At 50.5% G+C, this 11719-nt stretch overlaps 1 protein-coding gene across 8 annotated transcripts in view; it reads right to left on the reverse strand.

Moving 5' to 3' along the window:
* Window positions 1-11719, reverse strand: part of EPS15L1 (epidermal growth factor receptor pathway substrate 15 like 1) — a 121143-nt gene that overhangs the window by 71468 nt on the left and 37956 nt on the right. For 7 of the 8 annotated variants that reach the window (XM_017501177.2, XM_017501182.2, XM_017501184.2 and 4 more), the window contains exons 5-8: window positions 10149-10244; window positions 9332-9394; window positions 5540-5665; window positions 2220-2279 (exon numbers count right to left, since the gene is read on the reverse strand). In XM_017501177.2, coding sequence (XP_017356666.1) covers window positions 2220-2279; window positions 5540-5665; window positions 9332-9394; window positions 10149-10244 — 345 coding nt within the window. The remainder of the gene's footprint in view (window positions 1-2219; window positions 2280-5539; window positions 5666-9331; window positions 9395-10148; window positions 10245-11719) is intronic. The other variant, XM_037728736.1, reaches the window with a different exon arrangement.

Genomic DNA, 11719 nt, shown 5'->3' on the forward strand with positions numbered 1-11719 from the left:
CTGAACCCAGGAGGCGGAGGTTTCGGTGAGCCGAGATCGCGCCATTGCACTCCAGCCTGGGTAACATAAGTGAAACTCCGTCTCAAAAAAAAAAAAGAAGACATGTTAACACCATGTTCCCCCAGGTGGGAGGCCCACGTAGGGAGGGTGTGGCCTCCAGGGGATTCCTGTCCCACAAGAGTGCACCACCTGGGTCATCAAGAGGATCTGGCAGCCAGGCCCACGCCCAGGGACATGCCATAACTGCTGGCCTGTGCTCTTGAAAATGTTCACGTTGAAGCCAGGCACAGTGGCTCACACCTGTAATCCCAGCACTTTGGGAGGCCGAGGTGGGTGCATCACCTGAATTCAGGAGTTCAAGACCAGCCTGGCCAACATGACGAAACCTTGTCTCTACTAAAAATACAAAAAGAAAAATTAGCCAGGCATGGCAGTAGGCACCTTTAATCCCAGCTACTCGGGAGACTGAGGCAGGAGAATTGCTTGAATCCAGGAGGTAGAGGTTACAGTGAGCTGAAATCGCACCACTGCACTCCAGCCTGGATGACAGACGAGACTCCCTTTCAAAAACAAAACGACAACAAAAAAACAAAAGTCCACGTCAAGAAACACAAAGAGAGATGGAGGAACTGTTCTAGATTCCAGGAAACGAGAGACAAAGGACAAACGGATGTAACACACAGGGCTGGGTTCTCTTTAGACACAAGGGACATTTGTGGGACAACTGACAACATCTGAGTAATAGCCTTGGCTTGGATAATAATGGAGACAGTCATAGAGAATAGAAAGTATATACACTGCGTATCATATAGGGTATAATAAACATCTCATAAATGTGATGCTATCATATGAATTTCCCGATTTCGAAGTGGAAAATGGTTATGTGTAAGAAGTCCTTGTTTATAGGAAATACACACTAAAGTGTTTGTGGGTGAAGAGGCATCATGTCTGCAACTTAACTCTAAGATGGTTCAAAGGCAAACTTGGGGCAGCGGTGCGGAGGGAGAAATAGTTATGGAGGGAGGGAGGAAGAAGAGAGGAGAAAGAGAAAACAAATGTGTAAATCAACACTGGGAAATTCAAGGGAAAGGTTTTCAAAAGAATTCTCTGTGGGAGGCCAAGGAGGGAGGTTGCCTGAGTTTGAGGCTGCAGCAAGGGTGTTCATGACACTGCACTCCAGCTGGAGACACAAGACTCTGTCTCAAAAACAAAAAATAATTCTCTGTATTACAGGTCGAGTATCCCTTATCCAAACATGCTGGGGACCACAGGGTTTCAGATTCTGCAGTTTTCTGAATTTTCGAATGTGTCTATTACACTTACTGGTTCAGCTTACTAATTCAAAATTCTGAAATCTAAAATCCTCCAGTGAGCACTTCCTTTGAGCCTCATGTTGGTGCTCAAAAAGTTTCAGATCTTGAAGCTTCTGGTTTCAGACTTTCAGATTAAGGATACTCAACCTATACTGAAACTTTTCCACATAGGAAGAACTATGTCAAGATAAACAGTCAAAAAAATGAAAGAAGGAAGGCTGAGCACGGTGTCTCACACCTATAATCCCAGCACTTTGGAAGGCAGAGGTGGGCGGATCACTTGAGACCAGGAGTTCAAGACCAGCCTGGCCAACATGGCGAAATCCCATTTCTACCAAAAATACAAAAAAAACTTTAACTGGCTGTGGCGGAGTGCACCTGTAATTCCAGCTACTTGGGAGACTGAGGCGTGGGAATTGCTTGAACCCAGGAGGAAGAGGCTGCAGTGAACCGAGGTTGCACCACTGCACTCCAACCTGGGCAACAGAGCAACACTCTGTCTCAAATAAAAAGAAAGAAGAGGCTGAGCGCCACGGCTCACGCCTGTAATCCCAGCACTAGGGGAGGTTGCAGTGGGCACATCACCTAAGGTCAGGAGTTCCAGATCAGCCTGACCAATATGGCAAAACCCTGTCTCGACTAAAAATGCAAAATATAGCCGGATATGGTGGCGGGTGCCTGTAATCCCAGCTACTGAGGAGGCTGAGGGGGAAGAATAGCTTGAACCCAGGAGGTGGAGGTTGCAGAGAGCCGAGATCACACCGCTCTCTCTACTCCAGCATGGTTGGCAAGAGCGAGACTCCATCTCAAAAAAAAGAAAGAAGAAAAACAAAAACAAATCCAGCGACCCCCAAGCACTGTAAGTTTCCATCCTTGGCTGGGTGGGAAGGAAGCAGCAGGACCTACCACAGCGAACTCGTCTCGGTCCAAGTGCCCATCCTTGTCGATGTCACTGAGGTCCCAGACCTGCAGGGGAGAGACCAACATGGGTTACTGTGGGAGGCAAGGACTGGGTGAGAGTGAGACCACCTGCCAGACCTCAAGACTGTCAGCCATGCGCTCACTGGAGTCAAGAGACGGCAGTCAACGGGCGTTTCAGAACCAGTCCACAGGCTCTCGGAAAAGCCATCGCCTGTGAAATACTGTCAACCACCAGATCCATGTTCTTTTTTTTTTTTAAGATGGGGTTTCACCATGATGGCCAGGCTGGTCTTGAACTGCTGACCTCAGGCGATCCACCCACCTTGGCCTCCCAAAGTGCTAGGATTACAGGCGTGAGCCACCGCGCCCAGCCAAGATCCACGTTCTGACAATCGTCATGATTATAATCATGGCCAAGGCTATACTTTAAACATAGCCTGAGTGTCTTCATTGTCTTGCAGAAACATCTTAGAAAAGACAGCTTTGATTGAGTTCAGGTGTTGCCCTAAACACCCACGTTCCCTCCTGCAAACCCCACCCTCCCTTGCATTCTCAGCTGGGCAGGGCTGTGGGCTCATGTCTGAGCAGGTCTGTGGGTCTCGCCTCCTCTCCCCAGCAGTGGCTGGTGAGACAGGTGTCAGGCCCACTCAGTGCACTGAAGAGGAGGCAGGCGGGCGTGGGCTCTGGACCGTGCCTAGAACACGTGCAGATCTCAAGCACCATTGCACTGCCAGCTTTCTGGCCCATGCCAGCCTTTCTGGATGGGCACACCTGCCTGCCAGGCCAACACTGGGCAGGCCGCCAGTGCCTGGAACTAAACAGATGCCCCCGGCTCTATCCAAGACACTTCATGTGTCAGCATCACCCCTCCCAGCCAATCACCAGGGCTTCAGTCTGGGCAGGTTTCTCACACCTGGGTCCTCCTCTCCACCTATGCTGCTTCGTCCAAGCTCAGGCCTCACCATGCCGTGCAGGCAAGAGCCTCCAGCTGGCCTCCCTATCCCAGTCTTGTCCCTCTGGCTACCACAGGGACTGCTCCAGAACACGCGCCTGACCCTGCCCTACCGTGATCCTCAGCCTGGCAGATGGGGCCCTGTCACCTGGCTGCTGCTGAGCCCCTGAGAGCAGCAGGCCCTGCACCCCAGCCCAGCCTCTTCAGATCCCATGGTGACCTGCACATGCTTTGCCAGGGAGCCAGGACTCTAACAGGCCTTTCGGGCTCCACAGTCCTCCCTCGGCCCAAGGTTCCCACCTTGGCACTGCTGCCCTTAAGGCCGGATCACTTCGGGGCGTGGGTCGTGCCATGCACTGTAGGGTGTTGAGCAGCATTCCTGGCCTTAACCCACCAGACGCCAGCAGCACCCGACCCTGGTGTGACAACCAAAAACGTCCCTAGACATTGCCCCTGGGGGACCGAAGTACCCAGAGGGAGCCCTGACCCTAACTGGCATGCCAGGCTATCTGCAGCCTCTGTGCCTTCGCTCAAGCTGTCCACATGCCCAGACTTCTGCCAGAGTTGCCCTCACCCTGGAGGATGTGACCAGGGGTACCTCTTCTAGAAAATCTTCCCCACCTGCCCTGCTCCCCTTGCTCGGGAGGGTCAGGGACCTCCCCCTCTACCACTACCCTCACTGGGCCGAGCTATGATTATCAGGGATGCAGTGGGAGGGGGGTGGTGTCCAATGGACAGGCCAGGCTCTGGGGACAGCTGCTCCAGAATGCACATGGGACTCTGCCCACCCCTGCCTGCAACAGGACCTCATCCCTTCTCCATCCACCCTTCCACAACTGTGCGACCAGAGTGACTTCCCATCTACCCTGAAGATCCGCTTCCCCATGTGAAAAATGGGTGGTGGAGGGGTGTGGGACACGGTCCGTAATAGGATGGCTCCAAGTGCTGGATGTGCGTCTTCATGCAGAGCACTAGGGCCCCGCCTGCACATACTAAGCCCTCGGTAACTAAGTCTTAGCATCTCAGCCATTACTTATTGGACTTCCTTGACGGTATCTAATCATCCTCACCTTCCCACTGCCCAGCACAAGGCATGGTCCACTGCAGGCTCAGAAAAATGCCTACTGAATGACTGACCAGATGCATGATGTGTGGGTGCCTGGATGCACAGATGGATGATGGCACGGATGCACGTGTGCTCGGATGAATGCATAAATACGAACTCACGGGGGCACAGCAGCATAGATGTACGAGTACACAGACACATGCACAGATGCGTGGATAAATACACTGCAGGGGCGTGTGCACACACAGATGAATGGATAATAGACAGGGATGCAGAGGAACATGGGTGCATAGATGCATGGATACAAAGGTGGCTGGGCACAGTGGCTCAGCCTATCATCCATCCCAGCAATTTGGGAGGCCGAGGCGGGTAGATCACCTGAGGCCAGAAGTTTGAGACCAGCCTGCCAACATGGTAAAACCCCGTCTCTACTAAAAATACGAAAATTAGCTGGGTATGGTGGCATGCTCCTGTGGTCCCAGCTACTCGGGAGGCTGAGGCAGGAGAATTGTTTGAACCTGAGAGGTGGAGGTTGCCGTGAGCCGAGATGGCACCACTATGCTCCAGCCTGGGCAACAGCCAGACTCTGTCTCAAAAAAAAAAAAAAATAACAATGGGCCAGGCGCAGTGGCTCACGCCTGTAATCCCAGCACTTTGGGAGGCTGAGGCAGGCAGATCACAAGGTCAGGAGTTTAGGACCAGCCTGGCCAACATAGTAAAACCCCATCTCTACTAAAAATACAAAAATTAGCCAGGCATGGTGGCATGCACCTGTAATCCCAGCTATTTAGGAAGCTGAGGCAAGAAAATCACTTGAACCCGGCAGGCAGAGGTTGCAATGAGCTGAGATCGTGACATTGCACTCCAGCCTGGGCAACACAGCAAGGCTCCATCTCATTAAAAATAAAAAGAAATAAAAAGATAAAGACACACATTCCAACATTCAGCATAATGGAACAGGGGAAAGCCCAGGTTGGGGAGCTTAAGGCTGAGCTCTATTGGTCCCAAAGCCCCAGGCAGCAATTTCAATTTTGAGTCCACCTCCTCATCTGTGAAATGGAAGGACTCTGGCACCTTCCCCAGGGCGGGGTGAGCACTGTGATTTGCACCCTGGGAAGCCCTGAGCCAGCCGGGATGGACCCACAGGAGCCCTGATGAAGCCCCTGATGGCACAGGGAGAAAACAGGGCAAGAGCCTCGTAAGCACCATGGGGAAAGCCACCAACGGTGGCTCCCACGCACAGCAGGGACACCAAGTGCGGAAGAACCAAGCCCACGGCCCACTCACCCGGCCCAGGACATCAAGAGGCAGCTTTGAGTTCATGAGGACCGGCTTGACCTTGTCTCCGGAGAGCAAACCATTGATGGGTAAGAGGCTTTCAAAAATCCCATCAAATTTGGCCTTTTCCTCCACCTAGTTGAAAAGAAATAGCTCGAGTGAGTAGGAGAGCGAGCCTTGTCTGAGTGTCCAGACCGAGCTCTGACCCAAAGCCGAGTGAAAATGGTCATGGATCCACCATTGCCCTTGGCTAAAAGCACAAAATGACCTTAGAACAGTCTCGACCCGTTGGTTTCCAAAGTGAACGTACGCCCTGAAGGAAACAGCGTTATAGCAACCCTGGATCTGGGAGCCAAGGTCCTCGGGAGGGAGGTCCTGGCCCCGGGTCTCACCCTTCGTCCTAGCTGCTGCCTGAATGGGGCAGGGGTCCCCCACAGTGGGGCAGTGTCTTTGCAGGGAGACAAAGATCACTCACTTGCCTCTGAGGAGCCCACTTGTACCAGAAAGACAAAAGTGTGAGCAGATGTTAGCGCTTGAGCAAATGATGATCAAAACCAACTTTAAATAAATACAGGAAGCCATCTGTTTCTTTTGAGACAAGAGTCTTGCTGTGTTTCCCAGGCTAGAGTATAGTGGCACGATCTTAGCTCACTGCAACCTCCGACTCCCAGGTTCACGCAATTCTCGTGCCTTAGCCTCCTGAGTAGCTGGGATCACGGGCATGTGCCACCATGCCCGGCTAATTTTTGTATTTTTGTAGAGTCAGGGTTTTGCCATGATGGCCAGGTGGGTCTCAAACTCCTGGCCTCAAGTGATCTGCCTGCCTCGGCTGCCCAAAGTGCTGGGATTACAGGTGTGAGCCACCAAGCCTGGCCATATACATGAAACCCTCCGTTTCTAATGGTAAATTAGTACATAAATAAGAATAACTCTTCGTGAACAGAGGGAAGGTACAGCATTAGGATGCAGAGTCGCAGCTCCTGCTGTTCTGAAAGATACAGTGCAGGTAGGCCATGAGTGAGGCAGCAGCTTCCAGTCCGTTCCACCCTCCAAAGGAAACAAGGCCCATGGTGAGTGGGACCCAAAGAGAGCACAGCTCTCGCAACCTGCTCGGCCACACACTGGAACTACTGGGAGCACTGAGAAAACACCCTCAACCAGTGTTCATCAACAGATGAATGCATAAGCAAAACGAGGTAGATCCAGGCAGCAGAACATCCATCAACCACAAAAAGGAAGTGAGTTCTGACACATACTACAGTGTGGACAAACTCTGAGGACAGCATGCTAAGTAAAATAAGCCAGGCACACACAAAATACAAATGCTGTATGAGGCTGGCACAGTGGCTCATGCCTATAGTCCCAGCACTTTGGGAGGCCAAGGCAGGGGGACTGCTTGAGCACAGGAGTTTGAGACCAACCTGGGCAACATGGTGAGACCCCATCTCTAAACATAAAAAACAAAAGCAAAAACAAACTAGGCCAGGCACAGTGGTTCACGCCTGCAATCCCAGCATTTTGGGAGGCCAAAGTGGGCAGATCACCTGAGGTCAGAAGTTCAAGACCAGCCTGGGCAACATGGTGAACCCCTGGTCTCTACTAAAAATACAAAAATTAGCTGGGCGTGGTTGTATGTGCCTGTAGTACCAGCTACTCAGGAGGCTGAGGCAGGAGAATCACCTGAACCCGGGAGGCGGAGGTTACAGTGAGCCAAGATCGCGCCACTGCACTCCAGCCTGGGCGAGAGAGTAAGGCTCCATCTCAAAAACAAAAAACAAATCCTGCATGATACCATTTATAGGCGGTCCCCTCCTCCCTAGGCAAATCCACAGTGACAGAAAGCAGAATGATGGGTGCCAGGGGCTGAGGGAGTGGGAGGTTCAGGTATAGAGTTTCAGTTTGGGAGGACAGAAAGTTCTGGAGCTGGATGGCGGTGATGGCTGCACATTGTGAATGTACTTAACATTCCTGACCTGCACTGTTAAAAGTCGTTAAGATGGTAAATTTTATGTGATATGTCTTTCAACCACAACAAAAACTTATAATTTCTCTCTCTTTTTTTTTAACCAATCCACTCCAGATGCTGGAAAAAACTTTTAATTTTTAAAAAGAAAAACCAAGACAGCACCCTCAGTCACAGAGGTGAGGTCACCGGCAGCTAGTGCACAGCTGTCCGTGCTGAGAAGCTGAGCGCTGCAGGTCTGTCTCGGGCGCCTGGGATCCTCTCCCAGCCATCGGACTTGCTGACTCAGTGCCTTCAGAAGCCCAGGAATGTTCACAACAGAAACAAACACTTGGCACTTCGGGCTTGTTCTTTCTGACTGTGGCTGTGAATGGAATACAGAATCTCTCTTGACCACAGTCCACCCCAATTACAGCGCCTGGTCCCGCGCTCCCTGACTCCTCTCTGCAAGGTCCCCAGGCCCCTCAGTCCCAGCTCTTCCAGTGAGGCCTGGACATAACCCCTGCTGGAAAAGAGCCATCACATATTAAAGAATAAGATCTCTTGGCGCTATTTCCCATGACAAAGTAGCTCTTTTTCTTTTTTTTGTGAGAATGAGTCGCTCTTTCGCCCAGGCTGGAGTGCAGTGGCGTGATCTTGGCTCACTGCAATCCCCGCCTCCCTGGTTCAAGCAATTCCCCTGCCTCAGCATCCTGAGTAGCTGGGATTATAGGTGCATGCCACCATGCCCAGCTAATTTTTTGTATTTTCAGTAGAGATGAGGTTTTACCATGTTGGCCAGACTGGTCTCGAACTCCTGACCTCAGGCAATCCGCCTGCCTCGGCCTCCCAAAGTGCTGGGATTACAGGCATGAGCCACCCACGCCTGGCCAAAGGAGCTCTTTTTCAAAGTCTGCACAATGTGCTGGGTGACAGGGAGAAACCCTTCACCACCGTAATCGCCACTGGCAAAGTGTTCGATGACAGAGGTGGCTGTATGACTCCTTGGCCACATGACACGTCTTCATGTCCTCTCCCTGCACAGATGCCCCCACCCAGCCCAGAACCTCTCCAAGAAGGAAACCAACCAACGGTGTAAACACGGGATGAAAGTGCTCGGGGCAGGGGGGTAGGTCTGCCTTTATTTGATAGTAAGAGTGTTACTGATGTCAGGATTGGAGCCACAAGCACGTGAGGAAATGCGGCAGTCTGAAAGCGAAGGGAAGGTGAGGAGGCCTCATGTTATCTGCGGGAACCACCCTCACTCCTTTAGAAAGAAATCTGTACTTAGAAGCCAGCCCTCGCTTTTTATTTCATCTTTCTGGAAGCAGTAGCACATCTTTCCAGCCACAACATCCTCTGTTTTAAAAATAACACTTCCAGTGCTGAGGGAAGCTTTTCAGAAAGCAATCAGAACGTCAGGGAGGAAAGATCCGTAGCATGCAAAGTGGCTGGAAAAACGCGAGAAAGCAAGGAACACATTTGGGGGTCCACGTGCTTGCGAGCTCTCACGTTTCCTCTTCTATTCTGAATAAGCAACACAAGCAGCAAAAACCACAGAACGTGACCTAAAGATGCAAGATTTAAACTGCAGCCTTTTAAGAATCCAACTCCTGACACTTAGCTAGTTGTCCCGGTAGACAACTCCCCATTACAGTGAAAGGCCACAGCCTTTGTAAAATGTGTTCATCTGAAGAGGTGTTGCATCCAAGGGCTGCGGGCACTCAGACGGAGACAGAAGAGCTGACGCAATCATCCTATAAAATGTTCTCAACAACATCAAGCTAGAGCAATTCCAGAACAACTGCTGGAAGAATTCTATCTGAAGGACAGCCAAGGAGCTGTCCCCGTTCACTTACCCTCACAGCCCAGTGGGCCTCTGCAGAGGGCGGCGTGACCATCAGAGGGCTGCTGGTGTCGTGCTGAGAAGAGACAGAAACATTCCTTTGTGGCTGGCACAGAATTAAATCATAGGAGGGTGGGTTTGCTGAAAAGGATACACGTTTCAAAGTGCTTTCAAAAAAGTAAAGACTTCAAAAAGTTAAACACAGAATCACCACATGACCCAGCAATTCCACTCCTAGGTATTCACTCAGAAGAATTAAAAGCGAGTGTTCAAACAAAGCCTTGTACATGCATGCTTGCAGCAGCATTCCTCACGACAGTCAACAGGGTGGCAATAACCCACATGTCCACAGAGATGAATGGATAAAGTGTGGTCCATCCACACAATGAAGTACAGAAGCACTGATCCATGCTAAAACACAGATGAACCCTGAAAACACGATGCTGAGAGACAGGCCACACACGAAAGACCATGTTATAGAATTCCACTGATATACAATGTCCACAACAGGGAAATCTGTTGACAGAAATCAGATTAATGGCTGCCAGCGACTAGGAGCGGGGAGACAAGGGGTGATTACTGAATGTGGGTGGGGTAATCCCCTTGAGGGACCAGAAGAAGGTAATGACTACACAACACTGTAAATGTGCGAAATACCTCTGGATAGTTCACTTTAAAATGATTGATTTTCTATTATGTGGATTCCATCACAATAAAAAAGGCAAGCTAGAGAAAACATGGAGATACATGTGTGCATACACACATGCACATACACATGCACATGCATGTGGCATTAGAAGAATGTGAACTTGAAGGGCTTGGACACTCACGAATTTAGGCGGCGGCATACTCAAATTCAGATTGCTCAAGGTCACTTCATGGCCACTCTGTGCACAGGCCACCAGTCTCAGTGCAACATAGAAACCCTGCAAGACCAAAGAAAGGGAAGGAGTGAAGAGCATATCTCCAGTGAGGGTAGGGGGCGCTGTCTCTAACAGCAGGCTTCAGGAAAGAAGGCGTCCACTTTAACAATGAAGACTGTCCATGCCACCGGGCATGCTGGCTCACATCTTATAATCCCAGCACTTTGAGAGGCCGAGCCAGGTGGATCACCTGAGATCAGGAGTTCGAGACCAGCCTGGCCAACACGGTAAAACCCCGTCTCTACTAAAAATACAAAAATTAGCCGGGCGTGGTGCTGCATGCTTGTAATCCCAGCTACTCAGGAAACTGAGGCAAGAGAATCACTTGAACCCAGGAGGCGGAGGTTGTAATAAGCCGAGATTGCACCATTGCACTATAGCCTGGGTGGCAAGAGTGAGGCAAAAAAACAAAAACAAAAACAAAAGACTGTCTATGCAAAAACTCCCTGGAACATTAGGTTAAACTGTACTCACCTTGGGGACATCGCTTAAATGAATATACTAAAACGGACTTATCTGGCTGGACGTGGCTGCTCATGTCTGTAGTCATAGCACTTTGGGAAGTCAAGGCAGGTAGATCACCTGAGGTCAGGAGTTTGAGACCAGCCTGGCCAACATGGTGAAACCCGGTCTCTACTAAAAATACAAAAATCAGCCAGGTGTGGTGGCAGGTGCCTGAAATCCCAGCCATTTGGGAGGCTGAGGCAGGAGAATCACTTGAACTCACGGGGCAGAGGTTGCAGTGAGCCAAGATCACGCCACTTCACTCCAGCCTGGGTAAATGAGCGAAACTCCATCTCAAATAAATAAATTAATTAATTAACTAAAATGGACTTATTCCACTGCATCTGGAGCTCTGTAAAATTTCAGATGCATGTATTTTCCAAAAATTATGAGCTCCCAACATTTAGGAAAGGTTAGATTGTATAAAGCAGCAAAGTTAACACGGACAAATGATGGACCAAATATGTGTCGAATTTTTGTTTGTTTCAGAGATAGGGTCTCACGCTGTCACCCAGGGTGCAGTGACACAATCAGTTCACTACAGCCTCAAATTCCTGGGCTCAAGCGATCCACCTGCCCCAGCCTCCTGAGTAGCTGGGACCACAGGTGTGCACCACTGTGTCTAGCTAAGTTTTTATTTATTTATTTAGAAGTGGGATCTCACTATGTTGCCCCGGCTGGTCTCAAATTCCTGTCCTCTTGCCTTAGCTTCCTGAGTAGCTAGGATTACAGGTATGAGCCACTGCACCTGGCTATGTGTTGAATTTTTCAAAAAGCAGTCTGAAATACACACAGTTAGTGAGAAATCTGTCTCTGTGGTTCCCCACGATTCCCTGGGCCTTGCCGAACAAAGCATCCTCCACCCACCCCCAGCAGCCTGACATGGACTCCTCCCCCGACACCAGAAGAAGCTGAACCAGGCTGTCAGGGGCCTCCCCTCCTAACCCAGGACCCACCACACACAGGCTCAGTGG

Source organism: Cebus imitator, unplaced genomic scaffold (assembly GCF_001604975.1).
Source record: "Cebus imitator isolate Cc_AM_T3 unplaced genomic scaffold, Cebus_imitator-1.0 Scaffold280, whole genome shotgun sequence".
Classification (NCBI taxonomy): Eukaryota; Metazoa; Chordata; class Mammalia; order Primates; family Cebidae; genus Cebus; species Cebus imitator.